Source organism: Penicillium robsamsonii (genome assembly GCF_028829455.1).
Source record: "Penicillium robsamsonii strain IBT 29466 chromosome Unknown utg000003l_segment0_segment0, whole genome shotgun sequence".
Taxonomy (NCBI): Eukaryota; Fungi; Ascomycota; class Eurotiomycetes; order Eurotiales; family Aspergillaceae; genus Penicillium; species Penicillium robsamsonii.
In genome coordinates, this window is record NW_026643221.1 from 3,213,625 (window position 1) to 3,236,787 (window position 23,163).

Here is a 23,163-nt window from a genome sequence, read left to right on the forward strand (position 1 = left end):
TCCCAACTGTATCCCTTTTATGGCATCATTTTAGGCAGAAATGCTAGGTGGGAAGATGTTACGAGTTCCTAGGGGTCAAACAAAATAGCTTATGGGCGTTTAGAACTTTGGTGCTATAGTTTAGTGGGCTCCTAGGAGCCCATCGGGGTACTACTGTGTTTATCTTCGGCTTATAGATTACTTAGCAATGGCGCGCTGGAAAGACATGACGTTATGTATGTTCTTGGGTATATATGAAGGGATCCACGTGACTGCCTAAAAATAAAGATGAGCTTGGACCACCTTACCCCATTGGGTTTATTTTTGGGACGCGGCATTTTGGTGTTTGGGAGCCTCAGAACACGCGACGCGTCGACAAACTCGCACTTGCCTACAACATTGGGATCATTGTACGGCAGGAGCTTAATCAATTTGTTTTATCATTTTGGGACTAATGTAAGCCCTCATCCTAATTGTTTGCGACTTTCTATGCTGACTGACATGCTTGGAAGGTATCGACAACGCCCGGCCAATGGCGACGACAGCGTCAAGACTCCATTGCAACCGAGATCTGTGAACACTCAGAACTCGATCGATCGACTTGTAAGGCCATTCAAATGTCCGGGTACTGCAACACCGACTCGGGCATCCGAAAAACCATCGAGAAAGAGACGCAAGGTCAACTATGCCAATGCCGATGGAAGCGTGGAAGATGGAGAAGAGAAGCCATACACGAATGACGATCGTCTCGCTTTGGAAACAAGAGAGTGCAACAAATTTCCCGCGTACAAACCGAAGGACAAAGAGGTGGCATTCAGGTCACGATTTCAGGTTCCGTTCATTAACAAAGCCACTGGCGAGTACAGTTCCGGCCGGGTGGCTCCGACATTGGGGATGCGACGAGGCGCAACATTTGTGGTCAAGCCACTACATGACCCCAGTGGAGAATTTGCGATTGTTTTATACGACCCTACAGTAGACGATGTCGCCGAGGAACCTGCGCCTAAAAGCCTAGAGGCACCGACGGAGGATACTCCAACCTTGGATGAGCCAATTATGCATAAGAGTCTAGCAGACATTCTGGGGCTCAAAAAGAACGTGGAAGAGAGGCCAAAGGTGCCTGTCGTGATTGATCCAAGACTTTCCAAAGTGCTTCGCCCACATCAAGTCGAGGGTGTGAAGGTATTGCGTCTCGAGATAACCTGTGCCATGGGAGCAAAGCTGACACTACGCTTACGTCTAGTTCCTTTATCGATGTGTTACTGGACTGGTTGACAAGAATGCAAATGGATGCATCATGGCAGATGGCATGGGACTTGGTAAAACGGTGAGCCTGACCAACCCGATTTTGATACCTAGATCTAACGAACGCAGCTTCAATGCATTGCATTGATGTGGACGCTACTCAAGCAGTCCTCAGAGGCCGGAAAAACTACCATTCAAAAATGCGTGATTGCATGTCCTTCAAGTTTGGTTGGTAATTGGGCCAACGAATTGGGTGAGTTATGCGTGGTACCCTACTTATCTTTAGCTCGACTGACCATATCAGTAAAATGGCTTGGAAAGGACGCCACCACACCTTTTGCGATCGATGGAAAGGCCACAAAAGCAGAGTTAATAACGCAGATCAAGCAGTGGGCCATTGCATCAGGGCGTGGAATCGTCAGGCCTGTCCTTATTGTGTCCTATGAGACACTCCGTATGTATGCGGATACTTTGAATGATACCCCGATTGGACTTCTTCTATGTGATGAAGGTCATCGATTAAAAAACAAGGAAAGCTTGACATGGAATGCTTTAAATCAACTCAATGTTACTCGCCGAGTGATTCTTTCTGGAACACCTATCCAGAATGATCTGTCTGAGTACTTCGCTCTTCTTCACTTTGCGAACCCGAATCTCCTCGGCTCCCAAGCCGAGTTCCGAAAGAGGTTTGAACTGCCGATTCTGCGGGGCCGGGATGCCGCAGGCACAGACGAGGAAAAGAAGCTAGGGGATGAACGGTTACAGGAGCTCTCTGGGGTTGTCAACAAGTTCATCATCCGCCGAACCAATGAGCTCCTCTCAAAATACTTGCCCGTCAAATACGAGCATGTTGTGTTCTGCAACATGTCACAGTTCCAGCGTGGCCTGTACAACCATTTCATCAAGAGTCCGGAGATCCAAAGCCTTCTTCGCGGAAAGGGCAGTCAGCCGCTGAAAGCGATTGGCCTTTTGAAAAAGCTCTGCAATCATCCAGATCTGCTTGATCTGGCAAACGACCTTCCAGGATGCGAGCACACATTCCCTGAGGACTATTCACCTCCTGATACTCGGGGTCGCGATAGAGAAATCAAGAGTTGGTACTCTGGCAAGATGATGGTTCTCGACCGCATGCTAGCCCGCATCCGACAAGACACCAACGACAAAATCGTCCTCATCAGCAATTACACTCAAACTCTAGATCTTTTCGAAAAGCTCTGCCGGTCGCGGGGTTACGGCTCTTTGCGTCTCGACGGCACCATGAACATCAAAAAGCGCACAAAGCTAGTCGACAGGTTCAATGACCCCGACGGCCAGGAATTCGTATTCCTCCTGAGCAGCAAGGCCGGCGGGTGTGGACTGAATTTGATCGGCGCCAACCGACTGGTGCTCTTCGACCCAGACTGGAATCCAGCTGCTGACCAGCAAGCACTAGCACGAGTGTGGCGAGACGGACAAAAGAAAGATTGTTTCGTCTACCGATTCATTGCAACAGGCTCGATCGAAGAGAAGATCTTCCAGCGCCAGTCTCACAAACAGTCCCTTTCGTCTTGTGTCGTAGACTCCGCCGAAGATGTCGAGCGTCATTTCTCCCTCGACTCCCTGCGAGAACTCTTCCAGTTCAAACCGGATACTCGGAGTGACACCCATGATACTTTCAAGTGCAAACGGTGTCGGCCTGATGGCATGCAATATATCAAGGCCCCCGCTATGTTGTATGGTGATACTAGCTCGTGGAACCATTTTGTCAATACCGGTGAGAAGGGGCCGCTCAGCCAAATCCAGGATCTGCTTCTTCGTCAAGAGACTAGCGAAAACGATGTTTCGGCTATTTTCCAGTACATTAGTCACTGATACACTTATTTGGCATACTTGAGCTGGTTCGGAGTTTACTACAGTATTGGGGTGGATTGTATCTTTGCGAGCGTGTTCATTCAAGAAGCGAATACTTATGACCATAGAATGCGAATGTTTTTTTTTGTATCACGAAGAGCTACATCTGACCGAAAAATGAAAAATGAGAACACTATACTCAAAGATAACGTATACCAATGCATCAAGTCAATAGACATATTTGGGAGTAGGTTAAGAAATATGATGTTATTCACAGACGAAGGATCCAGTATATGATCACCACGAAACAATCCAGCTAAGTACAAGACACAAAAAGAAAGGTCTATGCAGGAGATGAGGTCCAGCTCTAGCTACCTATGCAACTATTTCTTGGACTTCCGTCCTCCAATACCCAGCCGCCCCAGATTGGGAAGACTCGACTTGTGTTTATGAGATGGCACACCCTTCGCCGCGCTATTATCCAACGCACGCCCAGCAGCGGTGCCACTGGCACCAGGACCAGGGCCTCCTAGCCCAGTATTTCCAGCAGCGACGTTACTAGGGCCCGGAGCACCGCGCGGAGCATCAGGGAGGTTAGATCGGTCCTTGGGGCGGTCTGCAGCAGCGACGGAGAGAGCAGCTGTAAGAGAGGGATTGATCAGGGGACCAGACTGGTCGAAGGAGAAGCGGGTAGAGCCCTGGGATCGACGGGCTCGTTCCTGGACGGCCTTGAATTTGTCGAGGAGTTCAACCCAGCGGATGGAGTTCTCGTCGCGGGTTTTCAGGCGGGTGCCTGTGGAACGGTCGAAAGATGGGGCCGTTTGAGTAGTACTAGGGAAATTCGTCTCAGTAAACCTTGGGGTGGAATGCGGGGGGCAGGGGCCATACCTGCGGGGTCCGCCGTGGAGGAAACCAATGTTGTTGACACTGTTCAGACGGTTCTTGAGGGCGGCGAAGGCAGAGCTCTGAGGGAGGAGCATGAGGACGCCGTAGAGACATTTGTAGAGGAAGGGGTATTTTTCGGGTTCAAGGAGTTGGAGGCGGAGATCTGTTAGGATTAGCCTCTGAGATTGGGGTCATATTGTTGGAAAGAAACGGACATGTGAATACTGGTGACTCCAGTAGTTGCACCAGTTTGTCGATTTGGATTAGCATGTTAACTGTCATTTCCAATTCGGCACTGTGGAGGGTCTTGTCAGAAAACTATCCTGGGGGATGGAGCTGGTATACTGACAAGATCTGGAGGAGATTGTATGCCTGCTCATAGGCCTGGGCAAGAAGACAGAGAGAAAACGTGGAGACAGCGTTGTGGCACCATGATCTGAAAAGCCCGACAAAGAACATTTGACCATCCTAGAAGATCCATTAGCCTCAAAAATGCAAGACAAGGTGTCCGGGGATATTACTTTTGAGTCAAGATTTCTCAAGCGCTTTCTCAATTCCGACAGTTCGGGCGCAGTGATGAGGTTGTTGTTCAAGTTCTGGACCATGATACTGGCAAACTCAAGATCCTGTGACATGTTAGCATATAATACGCCCAAACTGTGCAATAAAACTCACCTCTTCCTTCTCAAGGCAATCTGCCAAAGTCCAGTAGATACGCTCCGGGCTCAGGTTTAGAGAAAGCTGCCTGATGATCAGATTCCCGCGCACTTCGAGTAAATGCCTGTCTGTAGAGTAGAGTTGCAACAAGGCGACCATGAAAGATTTAAAATAGCTATCCTCGCTGTTTCTTGAGATCTGTGAAAGAAGCTGCAGGTCTTTGGTTACAACCGCTTCTGAAGGGTCGGATAACGTTTTTAGCAAAGCCGGGAAGGTACCGTCGTTGAAAGCGATGACTTTCCGTGGGGCTTTACGGTGGAGCATGATGAGCCATGCAAGGGCCGCAACTCTAGTGGCTTCATTTTCATTGAGGAATTGTAGAGTGAGAGAGTTGACAGCAGCAGCATAATCAAGGTCGCCAGGAGGCAGCGGCGTGGAAACAATGCTACTACGTGGTGTAGCCGCAATAGAATTATCTTGTGTTGTATGTTTCTTTGTGTCAATGCTCGCTGTCTCTGAAGGTCTGACTCCAGGAGTCGATGAACGTCGCTCTATGGTTTCTTTGCTGGCCGTAGTGGAAGGGATCTTTGACGGTGGCACCTGGGCTTCCTCGGTCGTATCATCCGACAAAGAGTAGATGTATTGGACCAGGGAGGTGTTGACTTGGTTTGCTGCTTTTCGTACTTGATCCGAGCCACTAGACATGGCTGGGAGTACCTGAGTCAACAGCCGCGGAACGAAAGGAAGAATATCTTCAGGACTGATCTCGAAAAAGGAATCGATCCAACGAAGGGCCGTTAATTGCATTTCTTCCTCTAATAAAAAGGATAAGCATGTGAAAACCAAAAAGAAAATGCATTTGCTCTTACCATATGAGGTGTCGACAAAGCTGACAAGAATACCAAGAATCCTGGGATGATCGATTTGTACATCTTGTCCCGGGATCCAGTCTCCATCGGCCTGGGCGATTTCATCGTCGAGAGTTGTATCTGAGGCCGAATCTGCGACGGCAATGTCATACTCATTGGCACCATCAGCCTGGGCATTTTGCTCCGTCACGCTGCTCATCGCGTCACTGTTCACCGAGTGTCTGTTGCTCTTCTGACCCTTCCGGCTTTCTTCAATCCCCTTTTTAAGTCGGGTGATCCTCTTGATCTCCGACAAGAACCGATCAAGTAAACCCTGGGTTGCAATATTCACGTCTTTGTTGGGCCCGCCAAGGAACTTGATCAACCCCTCCAGGAACTCCGGCAAATAGCTCACGAGCTCCAGGTCAGGGATTGTATCTAGAAGGGTAAGCCATGAGACTAGAAAGTTGCGAGTGAATGGTTGGATCACATGAATCCGATCTTTAAGCAAAGGAATGAATCGTGCAAGAGAGAAGGCCATGGGAAGGTCCTGGTCTTCCTGATTCTCCAATTCTGGAGTTCCCTTCTCGGAGAGTTGTAAGATCGACACATACGAGGCCGCCGATTCAGCCACAATATCTTTCACCAGGCGATCTAGAAGCTCCGCGCCGTTCTTGACTGATAGCTCCGAATCGGACGCCAGCTATATTGCATGTCAGCGAATGCGTTACCCCACTTAAACTTATCATCACCCCTCACCTTAGCCAGCGCGTCGAAAACCTCATTGAAAAACAACAATATCTCTCCCTTAGCCACTTTGGCTATGTTGTACATGCTCTCGCATGCGTAGTACCGCACTCGCGCATCTTGGTCGGAGAAACATGCGAGCACAGGCGGGACAATCTCACCCAAATACGGCGCAACTCCTTCCTATATCCCAGGTATTAGCTAAGGGGTCATCCAAGTCCTTGGTTATGACCACTACTCACCGACCCCAGTGCGATAGAGGCAGCGGCCAATCCGATCAGGCCTCCATTCCGGGCGTGGGGTTGGTGCACGGCATATGCATAGTCGTGGCAGAGCTGTTCAACGATCTTTTGTATTTTCTCATGTTCTCCATGGCCAACGGCGTCACGGACAATTTTCTCGAGCCTGGTGTAAATAAACAGTGGTCAGTATGAGTTCTTTCAAGTGCGGAGTGATGAGCCCGAGATGACATACTCCAAAGCTCCCTGCTTTCTCCTGTCGTAGAGCTTGTCATTCAGTAACCGCTGGATTACTTGATCCATCGCTCAAAGCAGCCTATGCTGCAATCTTTCCCCAGCTATGGTCGGCTAAGCACTGCTCATGGTGGACAGAAGGTATCTCAGCGCGTTGGGGTGTCGCGAGACGGTCAGGAGCTTGAAAGTCGAGTGTGAGTCGTGGGTCTGACGGTAAGTCGTGCAGATAAGAAAGCTCAGATCGTCCGGGAGCTATTCGATCACAGTCAGAAGTAAAAATGCAATCACAGGATGAGGGAGATGCGTTGGCAGTGTGGAGATGGAGAGACCAGAGCGGTGGTGTGACGTAAGTCTGCGGACTCGGACCTTACCGCCTTTGGCCTCCAGCTGTAATTCTGAAGATAAGTAGTTCAGCACACCTGCAGGTTCTCTATTCCGTAATCCTTTTGTAGACTTGATGCTTTTGAATGCGTATGGCTATCTTTAGCAGTAAAGGTGGTCATCCTTGAGCAAGATGAAAGAAACCCAAAAAGAACAAAGAACCGAAACCAACGACACAAAGCCAGCCTTGACTACTTGGAGCACCCGCTTTTTAATCTCGAGTAAAACATGCAATCCCCGGTTACATGTGGTACATATAAAGGTACTTTGTACACGCCGTTGTATACATCTAAAAAGACATCCAAAAGGAATCTAGAAACACATCGGAGTGTTCTTACATATAACATCCCTAACATCATGGGCCAAACATCGGATTACCAAGCTACTACAGAGGCCATATAAGCCGACTATTATTGTACTAAGTACTTGAATAAGAAAAATCTCAGAGATAAATAATTTCAATCACGGATGTGAGTATGAGCATCAAAGTCCACATAGATGAAACTATGGAACAAGAAGATGAGGAGCAGTAAAAGAACAAGCAGACATATCGCAGGAGATATCGAAATCCGTAAGAAGAAAGCAGAAAGCAGATCTCAACTTTTCGAATATGGCTTCCCGCTGACACATAGAAATCATAAAACCGATACGCCACCTGGGCAACGGAAGTAAACAATCCCAGAAAAGAAAAAAAAGAAAAACAAAACAGACGTGGCGTGTGACTGTACAAGGATTCGTCGAGACTCCGCGGAAGCATCACGCAAAGGTATAAAACAAACAGAAGAAAAGGTCTTCAGAAAAGAGTGAAAAAGGGTGAAAAAGCTAAAGACAAGTAGAAGAAGAATGGCGCCAATAACACAAGGAATCGCTCAGGCATGTCGACTTGAAATGTCCATCACTATCGCGATGACTGGCTGCCCCATCCTGATGGGCGCCAGCTACCGGTGGAGTGCTTAGAGACGGTGCTGGTCGGCGAGGTTGCGCCATTCGAGTAGACATATTCGCCGTCGACGTATTGGGCACCGGCGGAGAAGGTGCTGCGGTGCTTGCGGCGTGCGTAGCGCTGTTCGAGACGGTAGATCTCAAGTTCTGCTTCGATATTAGTGATCTTTCCAAACAATCCAATATCGCATTGCTCTTCTGCGGTGAGGTAGCATTTTGCTGGGTGGGTTTCGGGAGTCGCGGAACGTACTGGCTTGTAGCTTATCGATGAGACCCATTGTGACGAAATGCAGAGATGGATATGCTCAGGATTCTGAAATTTGGAATGCTACCTAGGTAGATGCTATATGCAAGATATCGAAGGCGACGATCACCGGTGAAAAGTGGAACGTAATGTGAGCGGAGCTGCGGAGGGAAAATTGACGTTTCTGTGCAGAACCATGGGTCAGTCCCTGATGATCACGATTGACGACGTTCCTGGGCCTGGGTATAAATAAGAGAGGTTGGGCTTACTCGATAATGGTTTCAGTAAGCGCTGGTCTAAAAGCTCAGACTTGAGATATGCAGCGGGGAGTTGCAGGTACTGGAATGTATCGGACTAGAGGATAAAAGAGCGTAGAGAGATTTAAATCAATTGAATGAGAGTGAAGATACAATTCCCTACTAAATGAGTGTAGAGAAGAAGAGAAGTCATGCAGAAAAGAAAAGGGGGGTGTGGGGAGATTTCGACTAAATTAGCGCGATTCAATATCCGGAGAGGCTAGACAATGCGTATGTGTTTCATCTATACATCTTACTCTATTCCTTTATCTTTACATCTTTATACGTCTTTATACCTGGTATAGTGCAGAGTAGATAGAATTGAATGATACACTACATGCTCTGTACATATCCCATTCCAAATACTCCGTGGAATGTTCTTTTTATAGACACCACGCGGCAACGTTCTGTTCGCACAGACCCTCGATATTAATCACTCTATATTCCAACGCTAGGTTACATTTGACAAGGAGTGTGGATGGCGTTTGTTATCTTATATTGTTACATTGGGGTCTAATCTCTATATTGTACGGTATATTGTACGGTATATTGTACGGGGGACTCCGTACAATATACAATTTCAAGGTCTGTACCCATAGGCACAATTTTAACCCTATTTGGAAACTAGTGATTTTACTATTGGATTCATATTATTCCAGAATGTCTTCTCGAGATTCAGAATTCCTTGGCGCCAAGACACGAATTTCCTAATTTACATCTTTCGACGCCGTGAATTTGAAGGCAAACATTTTCCAATCCAAGTTCGTTTGCCCGGGTTTCAATCCCCATTCACGTTGGAAGGATGCATATAATATACTACTCCATAGTCTTCGTACAGCTTGTTTGCGGAACTTTGCATAGTGGATTCCGTTTGACGAGGTGATCTCGCCGTCCCTGATCTCTTCGGTGGACCTCGTCACGTGGGTTGTGTTTGTGTGCTTGTGGGGGGATAGTTGAGAGTAAATTAGGAGACTTTGCAATCTGACCGATATCACTGCCTTGCTCAATCAAATGCTGACAGTAACTTGACCTCGATATTTACCAGCCGGCTGATGCTGTGCGACTTCCCGAGCTTCCTTCACATTTCGAGGGCCACGGCCTAGCTACTAGCTAGATACTATTCTATTACGACACCGAGTAGCGGATAAGAACGCCGTATATGATTCAACCAAGCCAGCACGAATGTATCCATTGACATGTCATCACGCCCCGCACTATGCTTGATTGGGTTGAGCGCTTCGCCATTCTAGCTGTGAGGCTATGCCCCGCATACGACCACATTGAATTCTGCACAAAACAGTATCTGTACGGCCAAAATTGAAGCTCTAACTATCAAGATCCAAAAGAAAAGACCAGACGAGAGAGTATGGCTGAGGTAGTGGGGCTCCTCGTCAGTATTGGTAACCTTGTCGAGATTGCGGGACAAATCACCAAACTCAGCTACAGCTACGTATCAGACATCAAGTCTGCCCCCAAAACACAAAAGCTGTATCTCCAAGAGGTGTCAGCGCTCACAGATGTCCTTTTTCGGGTAGAAAAGGCCATCCGAGAGGCAGAAACCACCGGTTTAAAACTGCCCTCGTTACCATCTTCGCTCAATGATGAAGCCCTTCAAGAGTGTCGTCGCCAATTGTCGGTCCTTCATCTCGATCTCGACAAGCGACTGCGCCGCCTCTTATGGCCATTTCAGGAAAATGAGGTCAAAAAATACATTGATCTTTTGCATCGCTACAAAACTCTCTTTGTTGATTTTCTTTCAATAAATATGATGTTCGAAGACCTATCTCCTCTCCGAGGCCATCAGAGAGTAAGCTAATTTGCAGCAGGTCCGTTGCCAGTGCTACCTACAAAAAGATTACAGCGATCGACCAAGGTAGTGTCTTCTGAACGGCATGGATCCTCGCGATAGCTCTAATCCGACCTTTAGAGCAAATCCGGCAGTATCTCTACTCGCTTTTCCCGGCGTCTGATAACCTTTTGCGCACCAGACCAGATGCTTGTCCTGGAACTGGCAAATGGTTTTCGAACTCACAAGATGTGGAGAGCTGGCGTATTGGAACCCCATCGCTGCTCTGGTGCTACGGAGCCCGTATGAAGCAACCCTTTCGAATATCATCTGCAACGTGTCAAAAGCTTGCTAACCACTAATAGCTGGGGTCGGTAAAACGCTACTTTCGTACGTACTGCTAGAAACTCGGTCATGGCTCGGCAATTTCTAACACAGCTAGATCAATCACGATTGGCCACCTATGGGATGCGAGATTAGAGACTACAAGTTCCGTGGTATATATATTCTGTCAGTTCTCATCTCGGGAGCAACAAACCCTGACAGCAATTTTGCAATGCATGATCCGACAAGTAATCGAGCAAGCAGATGCAAAGGTGCTTGTCACAATGAAACATCTCTTCGCGGATCCTATGAAGCAGCGTGAACCTGCAGGACTCGCTGAAGCATTCGCAGCGGCATGTGAGCTGAAGTCGACCTATCTTCTAGTTGACGGCCCAGATGAGGTGACCGGAGCAGATGGATTGCTCCCTTATCTGTCTTCCTTTGTCGAAAATGGGTGCAAGGTCATGGTCACGAGCCGAGATATTAGCCATATTAGGAAGGCCATGGATTCAGCAACCAAGATGGAGATATGTTCACGATCTGAAGATTTGGAGATATATATCGACTCCCGCTTTCAAAAAAACGAACTTCCCCGAGGGGCACAAAAGTTGATCGGAAAGATCACCGAAAAGTCGGGAAATATGTACGAACTACCACTAGTAAATGAGTACATCGCTGACAGATACTAGGTTTCTACATACCAAGCTTATTCTGGATGAGCTCTTGGATCTTACCACTGTTCGCCATATGCAAAAGGCTCTCGAAAAACAGTCGACGGGGCTGAATCAAGTGTATCAATCAACATTAGAGCGAATCGACATGCAGCCAAGGGCAAGGAGGGAACTTGCTCGGCGATTTATCGGATGGGTTGTCTTTGCGAAGAGACGCCTGAAAATCGATGAAGTAATTCATGCCTTCGCCGTCGAAGAAGATGAGGATTATATTGAAGAAGATAACTTCGTCAACCCTGACCTTCTTCTTCGATCGTGTGTTGGTCTGGTGGTGCTACACGACGACATGACTGTTGCAATGGTCCATGCGACTGCTTACGAATTTTTCGCGTCTACAGTGTTATTACCGCATGACATGGAGGCCGACATCACAGAGACATGTCTACGGTACATGTGTCTCAGTCCGTTCAAGGAAGGGCCATGCACAAGTCGCGTGGAGATGTCTCGCCGCTTCCATGAAATGCTGTTTCTAGACTATGCCTCACGAAACTGGGCAAGACATCTCAAAGAGATCGAAAATGTGGACGAAGATCTAAAGTCACTTGTTCAATTTTTCATTCGCAACGACAGCCTCCTGAATGCCGCCGTTCAAGCATTACATTTCCGCATTGAGCTCGAAGATGATCTCCTAGAGTCTCTTTTCGATTCAATCCCTCAAAATCAAACGGCATTGCATGTCGCAGCTTATTGGAATCTTACGAGAACCCTCAGGACATTGATTGACTCGGGTCTCAGTATATCTCCAGCAGATACTCATGGCTGGACACCTCTCCACTACTCTTGTGCAAACCGGCATTTTTCCTCGGCCGAAATTCTCGTGAGAAGTGGAGCGGATGTCGATGCCGCAGACCATCAAGGGTGGACCCCTCTTTTCTGGGCATCATTCACTGGTAGTCTGGAAATTGTTCGTCTTCTTCTATCAGAGCACGCAAACTACAGGAAACGTAGCATATACGGTTGGACAGCACTGCACTGGGCTTTGTCCCGCGGCGAAACCGAGGTCGTTTTGGAGCTTGTGCGGCATCATCAGACGCAATTGTCGCTTGTTACCAAGGCTGATATTCGGACCCTCAGCGTCGATGATGTGAGACGGTTTAACACACCGGAGAACACTTCACCACTACAAATAGCAGCTGAGGGCAAGAATGATTTGATATTCGACTTCCTTGTAGCTCACTCTAGAGCACCGGATTCTACCGAACAGACCGATTTCGAAGAGATTTGGTCCAGAGAAAGCTTCAAAGTCCCTGTTTCTCAGAGCACGTGGCAAAACTCAATCAAGGCACAAATATACGGGGACCCAATGCCCGCGCCAGAGTCGATTTCCGGACAGACTTATGTAAGGGAGAATCCGTACGTGCACTTCTGTCATGAATTGAGAAAGAAAGATTCATCAGCATGGAAGTCAATTCTACTTGGCTCTGCCATCCACGATGCAGATTTCCAGGCAGCGAAGCTGTTCCTCGAACTTGGTGCAGATGTAAATTACATTTCTGAAAACGGATCGCTGTTGAGCGTCGCCGCGCAGCAGAGAGACCCACGTTCTGTGCAATTTCTGCTGGAAAAGGGTGCCAAAGGACCACAGACTGAAACGGAAGAGTCCATACTGAGCATTGCTATATCCTGCGGCAACTTGGAAACAGTGAAATTCATTCTCGACAATGACATTGTTCAGGTGAATGATTCGTATGGGCGTACAACACCTTTGCACGCAGCCGCGGGGCAACAAGATCCCCAATTCGCATTGCTTTTGTTATCTCAAGGGGCACAGGTTGAGCTTCAAGATTCCTATAACCGGACTGCCCTGGGAGTCGCAGTGACGAACGGACTCGTCGAGGCAGCACAAGCCCTGATTGATGGCGGTGCAGATGTCAACCAATTGTCACAGATTGCGTACACAGATGAATGGCAAACCTGCCTAATGAGCGCCGTTTTGCTTGCCGGTGGGAACAATGAAGAGCCGGAAAAGAGAGCCTCGGGAATTGAAATGGTTCGCATGTTGCTTTCAAAGGGGGCTGATCTCGGCTTCCAAGATGAAGAAGGCAAGACTGCGTTGCACATAGCAGCAGCGTGTCGCAGTGTGGAATGCATTAAACTTTTGATGGCGGCTGGTTCTAGCATTGAGACTGTCGACAAGAGTGGTAGGACTCCAATTCATTTCATGATGGAATCCGTGGAGCCGAGCTGGGATGTGGAAGAGGTGGAAGAACTTCTTCGCCTGCTACTTCGAGGGTTATCAGAAGACGCCGTCATTGCGTTATTGGCCCAACAAACTTGTCGATACACTAGTTCCAAGTCGCAGGGCGACACAACCATTTACCTAGACACGCCATTGACCAGTGTATTGAGGCGACAATACTGGAGTATAGCTCGTCTATTGATGGCCTTTGGAGCGCAGCCCCCCGCCGGCGCTAGCTTTCGGTCTATTTTGATGGATGCGATCAGTGCCCTTGAATGTCATATTGTGGAGACTCTTATAGGGAATGGGGTGTCACCAGGTGATGACGCTGTTTTGGCATTGGTAAAGGGTGTCGTTGACCGACTTAAAGGCGAACCTTCCTCTCTACTTTCTTCGCCTAGAAGGACAAAGATCACCAAAGCTGCAATTATGCGTATGCTTGCAAAGGCAAGGCTTCCAAATCTTCCTAAGCTTCCAGAACTTTCGCACAAGGAGATTGCGCAGGTCTCCCAGCAGATTCTGACTAGTTTGGCGTTGGCGGGCGCAGACATGAACTTTTGTGACCCAGAAGAAAACACAACTCCTCTTCTTCTCGCAGTCGAGAAGGTTCCGCTTGCTCTGGCTACGGCCAATCTATTGGAGTTTGGTGCTGATTGCTTCCATTCTTTGGAGAATGGATTTGATTATATTTTAATGGCTGCGGTAGTCAACAACACAGAGGCACTGCGTTGCCTAATAGCGCATGCCTCAACCTCGCCAAAGCCGGGGCATTGGACCCAACATTTGGAGTATCAGGGAGAATTAAGCGACAAAGAAATCTTCAACTGCATATGCCTGGCGTTAAAACGCGCCGAGAAGCTAGACTGCAAGTACTCATATGGCCAAACATTGTTGCACCTCGCTGCAGAAAAAGGAAACATCGATTTGGTCCTCAGTTTGATTTGCCATGGTGCTCATGCAGATATACCGGATGAAGATGGCTTCTTTCCCATCCATTGTGCTGCATTTTCACCACATGATTCGGCCCATGATGATGAGCAGCGCCGGCAGCCTCGTCATGATATAGTACAGCATCTTCTTCCAATGAATATGACGAAACTTACTTTCGATCATCATTTCTACCGCTCTATTGAAGGTAGAGCCTCCCAAGGTACAGAAATCTGTCAGCAGGTATCAAGCAGAGAGAATGAATTCGGAAGCACGATACTTTGGCGAGCTTTAGAAGACTGCGACGAGATCATGTGTCTGCATCTTCTCGAACTTGAGAACGATTTCAACTCTTGTGCCACACTTTCTCCAAACCACCCGTCAGTCCTTTACCATGCATCTGTCCGTGGGTTGACAAAAGTAGTGTCTTTCTTACTGGAAAGCAATGTTGATATTGAAAAGGCTGATATCTGTGGATGGCGTCCACTGCATGGCGCATCACACCATGGTCAAATCGCAATGGCCGAGAGACTAATTACTGCCGGAGCTACCGTCTGCGCTTCCACGACACAGTTCCACGAGGATTCCTTCACGGGCTCTGAGCATGACGGGGAGTTATGGAATGGTCATCCTCTTCATTTGGCCGCAATGGAGGGTAATGTCGACATGGTTGAGCTTCTTTTGAAGCATGGTGCAGATGTGGCTGCAAACACAGGATGCTTTAAAAGCCTCGATGGAAGCATACGGGGACCGACTGCAATTCATATAGCACTAAGTCCACAGAGATGGCATTTAGAAGACGAGGAAGACCGTCATGATGACTATCTGAAGATTGCTAGACTGCTGATTGAAAAGGGGGCTACTGTCGATGGTGTCTTGGATCAATTGCGGGTGAACGATATTCCAAAGTTCGAGGGGTATGAAGATGTCTGGGATAAGATTCGAGGCTATATATAAAACTAAGAAATTACAACATGATTCACCCCATTCCAGCCAATGATTCAATTTCAATCCCATCGATTCACAAATTTAATAACTTTTCCCGCAGTAGCACTCCTTTCGAACCCTCCAAGACCATCCAGAAACACGATTCGGAACAGATGTTCATCCTCAAGGGTTAAAAGAAAGAAAGCCTCCAAGCGCTTGATAAGATCGTCATTCGATAAAATGCCATCCCGGGGTGGGGACCGAAGCAGCCGAATTTCCAGCGTTGCCAGCGGTGTACCCTCCAACCGATCTAAAACGAGCTGCCACTGCAGAATACCACATTCCTCCGCCTGCATAAAAGCATCAATCCTCTCAAACTCAAAATAAGAGGCACACCACTTGAAGCTGAAACGATGGTCACGGCCGCGCAGTCGCAGCACACGGAGATGCTCCCGATCAGCTTCTGGAATCACTGCAAAGGCCGTGCTCGGGAGTGGGTGGATGGAGCCAATATCACCAGTAATGTAGCGCACCAACGGATTGTGTAGTCGCTGTAGAGATGTCTGCACGACAAGTCCTTGTTCTCCCTCTGGAAGCACGATCGAATCAGACGAAGATACGCCATCGACGGCAGAGGGAGAAACGATCTCAATCAGCATGCTGCGCATGTCAATGATGAAGTCAGTGCTGCTGCTGGTCAGGCTTTGCTCCCCTGTTAGTTCGGGACTGCTGATTGCCCAGGGACCTGCCTCTGCACTTCCCATGAGGGAGGCGATCATGACGTCGCCCAAAATCGACTTGATGAACGCTCGCTGAGAACCAGTTAAGGGCTCGGAGGTATAGATGATCTTGTCGAGACAGATGCGATTACGGTCCTCCTCTGCCATGAGGGAGATATGATGGACGGTTTGGACGATCTGGCTGCCGTCGCCGGTTAGGATGTTGACATGGTAGTCGGCCAGGGATTTGGCAACATCCGTAGGTGGCATGTGGTTTCCGGCGCTGAGAACGGTTGCTCCTGCGTTTTCCATGATTTCTGTCGTGAGATCGAGGGACCTTTTTTCTTAGGATATTTGTACCATCTCATGTTAATTTGGATCCAAGTACCTGTAAAACTCTCCAGCCGAATGAGTGGATAGGACCCAATCTCCGCGCTTAATGACACCGCACAGTTTGAGAAATTGCCCCATTTTCAATCTCTGCCGACGGTTCTCGTGCACATCCACGGCAAACATCATAGGCACTCCGCCAGAGCCACCGCCGGTAATGGTCATGTAGGAGCTTTCGCGATAGGTGTTCCGCGGGTCCACATCATGTGTGAGTCGCTCAATTGCCTTGTACCTGAACAAAATTAGCCTAGCTACAGCGGAAGTTCTGCGGAGACTGTCTTACAGTGTTTTCTTCCCAAGAAGTGGCTGCTCTTGGAATTCAGGTATCACGTTTTGGTCAATAACCAACTCCCGAAGTTTCTGAATTGTTTCTTCATCGGCGGGGTATACAATTTCTGGGTTATAAAAAGGGTGTTTCTTAGCGACGGCCAGCACCTCTGCCAATGTGTAAGTTTCAGTTGTCATTGCGAGAATCTATGACAGGGAACCTCGGTCGAAGGGGACCGCTGTGAGGTTATTGGTGGTGTTTTCGATTTTGATTTAGAACTGATGGGTTATAAGACAATAGCGACAGGGAAAAAAAAAGCAAAACCATGAGAGAGTAAATTGATGCGATGTATCAATGGGGCAAATATTAAGGTGGAGTAGCTGAGGTGGTGGAGCTGAACTACGTGTATACGTGCCATGTAGATCAGCCGAAGCTGCAGGAACGAAGACTAGACATGTAGGGACCAATTATATCAATATTGAGTTTCCCTAATAGAACTATGTGCGGGTGTAATTTAAACAAAGCTATTCTCCTAATTTATACTAGTTCGCTTGATGAGTTTTCAAGTTGAATTTATTATTACCCATGAACCTGTACGTTATAGAACCCCCAATTAATATATACAAGACAATTTGTTTCTCCAGCAAAAGTTCTTTAGACTATGACTCTTCTTCAGAATGGGAACGGGGCGCTTTCTCGGTATCCTGTGATCCTAAGAAGCACATCGAAAGAGCAGCGAGGAAGAGATATACGAAACCTGTTACTATTAGCAAAGCATACCCTAATGAGGTCAAATGACTTACTCCAAGTCCAGCTCATGTATTTATAGCCGACTATTCCCTTCAACAAACCACCTATGACAGGGCCAACCATCATCCCGAGTGAAGCAGCAACGTCCATCATAGAGAAAATGCGTGACATGCCTCCTTTGGGCCCGAAAATGCCCGGGGACCTTTCCTGCATTGCTTTAGTAGTAGCTGGAATATATGTCTTAGTACTGTCATATTTCATATCTTGGGGAGGCATGACTTACCCGTCAGTTCGACAGGCGCGATACCAGTCACAAATGGCCGCAAGATGCCTATAGCAACGATACAGCCGGCATAAAGTGGTTTGCCCATATTCTGAGCACTCGCCCAGGGAATATCGCCACCAGCAATACCCATCAGGCCAAGCATTATTGCCTGAATAATAGCACAGACAACGGTAGGGATTTGTGCTCCAATTCGATCACGGAGACAACCAGCAACGGGACCGATCAAAACACCCGGAACGACAAGGCCAGCAAAAAGGAGTCCAGTCGTGCTAGGGCCCCATCCGAATTTCTCTTCGACGTGGAGAGGAAGGGTCGCATCGAAACTGGTGCTCATGGTTGTGCCCATGACGATCGTCAGCAGACAAGTCATGGCACGACCATTGCGTAGAATTATACCCCATAGATTTCGGGGCTTGGATGGCATTTGGTGTTCTTGGCAAGAGGGAAGCAAACTTGCAGTCTCTGTTAGACTGTCATCGGGCGTAGAGACAGGAGTGGCTGGACTCTCGATCATACACACGCGTGCAATAAAGTCTATAGTGAGAACCACGAGCGGGACCGACCACGTTAACCAGTAACCGGCAACCTCCAAAAGCAGCCCAGCAATTGCAGGCCCGCCGATTGTCCCAGTGTTTGCGCAAGACATCATTACACTCAATGCAAAGCCTATATTATTCGGACTGATAGTGTCTGCCACTGTTGCAAAGCCGATAATCCACACAGCAGACCCCGCGATACCTTGCATCGAGCGGCCTAATAGTAGCACAGGGACCGAACGAGCACCGGCAACTATACCCGTGCCGATAATACACCATGCGAGAGATATCAGCAGTGTGGTCTTGCGGTTTTGGTTCTTGTCGGCGAAATGACCGATGATGGGGGCCGAGAGCATGGCGAGAGTACCATGGAGGGCGAGAACGGCGGATGTCAACTCCTGGGTTTTTGATGGATGAACATGGAGGCGATTCTGGAGCATTTCTCCCAGAATAGGGACTAGAAAACCATAGAGGAACGTTTCTACTTGGTATTAGGGTATTGTTTCAAATATGTTGGAGGGGAATACAGACCAGCAAACAGCGCGATTGCGACGGTTGAGAGAATGAACCATTTGGAGGACCGCCAAATGTAGCCTATTGGTAAAGGTTTCTCTATAACGCTCATGTTTGGGGATGATATGATTGAAACTTGGAAAGCACCCAACGACTTATGAGAACCCAGCTGTTTCAAAACTTCTCCTGAAGTACCTGGACTCTATAATTTCAGCAATGCAGGTTGCCGGCCCTTACTCCGTACATGAGATGAAAGCCAATCGAGTATTTTTATTATATTTATTATATTATATTTGTGTATTATACACATTCATTACGCTCTCCATATAACATGAAAAGGGTCGAATCCCCGAATGGGTAAGCTCAGCCGCTTCTATATGGGTCTCTGGTGTGATCGTCACGAGTGGTTCGCCTTTCTGAACGACAAAGAATACAAGTTGAGATTATTCAGGAACGATGGAACAAAGGGAATTGTCCTTTGCATATTACTCCATCTGCATGCCGGTCATACAGTAATGTACAATTACATGCCCCTTTCCTATATGATCGGTCAGAGCTAAATCTAGGTCCTTTTTCGCTCTATACTGCATATGGATTCGCCTGATATTTTTTTTTTCTTGGTTTATTTGAAGCTGTTGGTATATGTAGTTGAAGCGCAGGCTACCATCCTATATCCCCATTATAACTTTGCTATATCTGCTTGTGCAAAATGAATCGACTTTTCCGTGCTATTCCTACAGCCAGAGTGACAGCTGCTAGATATTCTACCCAGCCTATCCGTATGTCTCGTCTGCTCTTTCTCCTTTCTGTTACTGACTATGACCAGGAGATCAAAGAATATCCAGTCTGGTCCCCCTGATCAATGTTGCAAAACCAGCATTCGCCTCTGACGCCTCCCACTTGAGGGAGGTCCATGAGAACCTCGACGCTAAAGGAGTGGTCCAAGTACAACTGGGGTTCGGCGACGAGGATAGCACATACCTGCAGAGCCTGATATCCAATCTTCACAAAAATCACAACCACGGTCTCCCTATAACCCACAGTGCCGAGCGTGGTTGGTTTTGGGATGTTCGGCCTTCTCCAGCAAGCTTCCAAAGCAATGGACACCAAGCTCGATCAGAGACAATGACTCAGTTTGAATGGCACACCGACTGCAGCTACGAGGAGCAACCTCCGCGATTTTTTGCTCTTCAAGTCCTTCAGCCAGATCGTTGTGGCGGTGGGACATTGTCCGTTCTGAACGTCGATCGACTCCTTACCTTGCTTTCACCTTTCGCGCGACAGTGGCTCTCCAGCCAGAACTACAAAATTACCGTCCCTCCCGAGTTTGCCAAAACTTCAGGGGAACAGCACATTGTGGGCAATCTGCTCGCGGTAAAACCCAGTGGCAATTCCGGTAGTCAACTGCGGTTTAGGGAAGATATCACTGTGCCCTTGACTCCGAATGCGGCCAAGGCTCTGGATGAGCTGAAAGAAATTTTGTACAGTGGCGCACGGGAAGAGACTCTCCATCTAACACCCCAGAGTCTCCCCCAGGGATCAATCATCATGATGGACAATCGACGATGGCTCCATTCACGCAATGAAGTGAAAGACCCCAACCGACATCTTCGGCGAGTCCGATGGGATGCGTCGCCATTTGGACCTAGCAGTTCATAACCTTTGTCATTATTGTATCGGTGTAATGTCGTACATACGATCTCATCGACTGTTTTAATGTAATTTTTCAATGCCTGCAGGCCCCACTTCCCTATGCAGATCTCTTGTCTGATTTCTCAGACGATACATCTGCAATACATTAGCACATTCGATTATGCAGGAGATAGGGATCATCTATGGAATCTGACTTGTCCACCTCAGCTCGGGAGTACTAGCTGTCGTTAGCTAGTTTGCCTTCAGCATGAAGGACTTATATACGGAGTACTCCGTGTCATTTTTATCTTCTGTCATCAACCCAAATTTTCTACTTACAAAATGAGAAACAAAAGATTAGACCCTCTTCAATTGATCAGCTTTCCTGATGACGTGGATCACTCACCCGTGTCATCTGAAGGACTGGATGTGAACCTCCTGAATCAACACCGCCGCAGTTATATCTCAAGACTGAACAGCTGTTCCTCTTCTTGGCCAGCCGGATCTGTGGATGCATCCTGTCCTTATCCCGTGTTGATCACTCAACGGCACGACGATGAGTTGAGGAACTTACACCTCGCCCTGAAATTGGCAATTGAGGATATCATTGAGCGATGGTGGACGGATGAAGAAGCCCAGTTCCCTTTGCGCATGCCGTTGGAGCCGGAGGAGGAAGACTTATTGCGCGTGAGCTACCACCCCTTCTACTCTCACATTATCGTATACTGAGTGGTTGTTCTTGCAATAGTGGATGCACTTGAACCAGGACCTGTTCCCGCCATGGAATGAACGACAAGGATCTTGGAGACCAGACTTTCTGGTAGAGAAAGATGAAGCTGGCTTGGAGGTTTTTCGCATTTGCGAGATCAACGCGAGATTCTGCTGGAATGGCTACATGCATGCCGGTTTTGGCCAGGAGTCGTTTTCGGCATTCAATATTGAGTCGCGAGGTCTGACTAATGTCGTGGAAGCTGAAACGGTAAGTAGATAGATATATTTTGTCCTCATTGAGGCAGATTGCTAATGATCTCAAATTGAAGATCATTGGTGGATTGTTGGAACTATTCGACAGCAAACTTCCTTTGCACCTTGTCAAAGGCAAAGAACACGGGTTTGATATCTTGATGTTTATCGAATTCGCGCGGAAACTCGGGATAAAACTACGACTCATAACTCCAGACACTCTCCGACTCATCCCAAATCCCTCCCAGTCCGGGAAAGTGGGATACAAGCTGTGCTGTCTCGCCGAGGCAGAGGCTGTTGGCACAATCACAACCGAGTCCGGCGAGATAGTGGAAGAGATCCATCAAATTGGTCTCGAGCTTCACCAGCGGGAGATCAATGCTCTTGGCCAGGAGATGAAACGTCAGATCAGCCTACGGTGCTTCAACGACATGCGAACTATCCTCCTTGGCCATGACAAGAGGATGCTGGGACTTGTTCTTGAAGAGTTGGACTCTTTGATTACCAGGAACATCATCACCCCCAAGCAGGCCGAATGGCTTGAGCGAGGCGTGGCTCACACGGTTCTACCAGGCTCGACAGGATTGAACCAATTTATTGAGAATTGCAAAGCCTCAGATGCGTTCCAAAATGAGTACCTCCTGAAACCGATTAGGGGTGGAAAGGGAGCTGGTATCTTGTTTGGTGATGAAATCGGTCATTCCGACTGGCTAGCTCTGCTGGAACCGATGCGGTGCCCGAAACTGAAATCTGGAAACACCCTCTACGTTGTGCAGCGCAAAGTTCACCAACCATACTATAACGTGCTCTTGGGATCGAATGCCAAACCTGAACGCTGTCATATGGTCGGGACCTATCATGCAGTTAATGGTCACTTCCTTGGACTGGGGACTTGGAGATGTAGTCCTGGGAGATTATGTGCAATCTCGAATGGGGCTACCTGGATATGTTCGGTCAAGCAATCCTAGCTCTATGCAATCAAGTTTCCTTGTCTTCTGTAAGATGGGAAGGTTTTAGTTCATTGCAGGGAGTAATTTTCCCCTGCCAGCTCCTTACCTGTACATGTAGTTCTGTTATAGCTTTGTAGATATTTGTCTCTTGTTTTTATCATTTCCAATGAATCAATACCTTCAGCTTAGATACATCCTACCGATCAGCCATGGATCACTATTCATACTGAGTATTGACTATCATTTCCGTGACATTCCGGGAAGTTAAGACGTGAGATTGACGGGCACTCGCATACTTTACTTTCGACATGTATGATGTGACAAGCTAGGGCGAAATGGCTCAAGCTGAAAAATGTGACATGGCTTTAGCTAGTGTGCTGGTAGGGTAACCCATGCTAAGTCTCACTAGCACAGGGGTAAAAGATCGTGGCTCCAGCTGAAGAAATGGATTATCTGATCGCTAATATGCACCTAAGTGGATCTCGGGAGGTACCCCTTGTATGCATGTACGTAAAACATTTGTATAAATTCACTAGTCTAGATCGTGGATCTTTAGCTTCTCAATGCAATATAATACATTTACGGAGTAATTCCAACCGAGTTCCCTGCAGAGCATCTTGCAGATCTGTGGAGCATGTAAGATTATTGCAGACTGAAGATTTTGCACTGACCAATCAACATGACCACATGGGAGCACATCACTTTGCTTTTATAGGTTCGTTGTCCTTGATGTTGACACCTCAGGCCCCCGGGCA

General features: G+C 47.8%; 7 protein-coding genes across 7 annotated transcripts; 3 read left to right on the forward strand and 4 right to left on the reverse strand.

Moving 5' to 3' along the window:
* Nucleotides 1–267: 267 nt before the first annotated feature.
* On the forward strand, nucleotides 268–3,075 carry N7447_005936 (DNA-dependent ATPase RAD54; the record flags this gene model as incomplete). The annotated part of the gene is made up of 4 exons (XM_057230198.1): nucleotides 268–1,161; nucleotides 1,223–1,306; nucleotides 1,354–1,477; nucleotides 1,529–3,075. The coding sequence occupies 4 exons, from the start codon at nucleotides 268–270 to the stop codon at nucleotides 3,073–3,075; spliced, it is 2,649 nt and encodes an 882-aa protein (XP_057085288.1).
* A 362-nt stretch (nucleotides 3,076–3,437) lies between these two features.
* On the reverse strand, nucleotides 3,438–6,733 carry N7447_005937 (VAC14 family protein; the record flags this gene model as incomplete). The annotated part of the gene is made up of 10 exons (XM_057230199.1): nucleotides 3,438–3,885; nucleotides 3,943–4,102; nucleotides 4,155–4,234; nucleotides 4,289–4,407; nucleotides 4,461–4,565; nucleotides 4,615–5,411; nucleotides 5,466–6,147; nucleotides 6,204–6,374; nucleotides 6,434–6,596; nucleotides 6,666–6,733. The coding sequence occupies 10 exons, from the start codon at nucleotides 6,731–6,733 to the stop codon at nucleotides 3,438–3,440; spliced, it is 2,793 nt and encodes a 930-aa protein (XP_057085289.1).
* A 1,210-nt stretch (nucleotides 6,734–7,943) lies between these two features.
* N7447_005938 (uncharacterized protein) lies at nucleotides 7,944–8,265 on the reverse strand (the record flags this gene model as incomplete). Its single annotated transcript, XM_057230200.1, has 2 exons — nucleotides 7,944–8,185; nucleotides 8,238–8,265. 2 exons carry the CDS (start codon nucleotides 8,263–8,265, stop codon nucleotides 7,944–7,946), a joined length of 270 nt encoding a protein of 89 aa, XP_057085290.1.
* A 1,628-nt stretch (nucleotides 8,266–9,893) lies between these two features.
* On the forward strand, nucleotides 9,894–15,431 carry N7447_005939 (ankyrin repeat domain-containing protein; the record flags this gene model as incomplete). Its single annotated transcript, XM_057230201.1, has 5 exons — nucleotides 9,894–10,297; nucleotides 10,354–10,400; nucleotides 10,455–10,616; nucleotides 10,752–11,280; nucleotides 11,327–15,431. 5 exons carry the CDS (start codon nucleotides 9,894–9,896, stop codon nucleotides 15,429–15,431), a joined length of 5,247 nt encoding a protein of 1,748 aa, XP_057085291.1.
* Nucleotides 15,432–15,481: 50 nt separating this feature from the next.
* On the reverse strand, nucleotides 15,482–16,975 carry N7447_005940 (uncharacterized protein; the record flags this gene model as incomplete). The annotated part of the gene is made up of 3 exons (XM_057230202.1): nucleotides 15,482–16,457; nucleotides 16,509–16,742; nucleotides 16,794–16,975. 3 exons carry the CDS (start codon nucleotides 16,973–16,975, stop codon nucleotides 15,482–15,484), a joined length of 1,392 nt encoding a protein of 463 aa, XP_057085292.1.
* A 462-nt stretch (nucleotides 16,976–17,437) lies between these two features.
* On the reverse strand, nucleotides 17,438–18,975 carry N7447_005941 (uncharacterized protein; the record flags this gene model as incomplete). Its single annotated transcript, XM_057230203.1, has 4 exons — nucleotides 17,438–17,535; nucleotides 17,582–17,755; nucleotides 17,812–18,831; nucleotides 18,882–18,975. The coding sequence occupies 4 exons, from the start codon at nucleotides 18,973–18,975 to the stop codon at nucleotides 17,438–17,440; spliced, it is 1,386 nt and encodes a 461-aa protein (XP_057085293.1).
* A 597-nt stretch (nucleotides 18,976–19,572) lies between these two features.
* Nucleotides 19,573–22,426, forward strand: N7447_005942 (uncharacterized protein; the record flags this gene model as incomplete). Its single annotated transcript, XM_057230204.1, has 5 exons — nucleotides 19,573–19,642; nucleotides 19,690–20,494; nucleotides 20,876–21,182; nucleotides 21,244–21,474; nucleotides 21,536–22,426. 5 exons carry the CDS (start codon nucleotides 19,573–19,575, stop codon nucleotides 22,424–22,426), a joined length of 2,304 nt encoding a protein of 767 aa, XP_057085294.1.
* Between the last annotated feature and the right edge of the window lie 737 nt (nucleotides 22,427–23,163).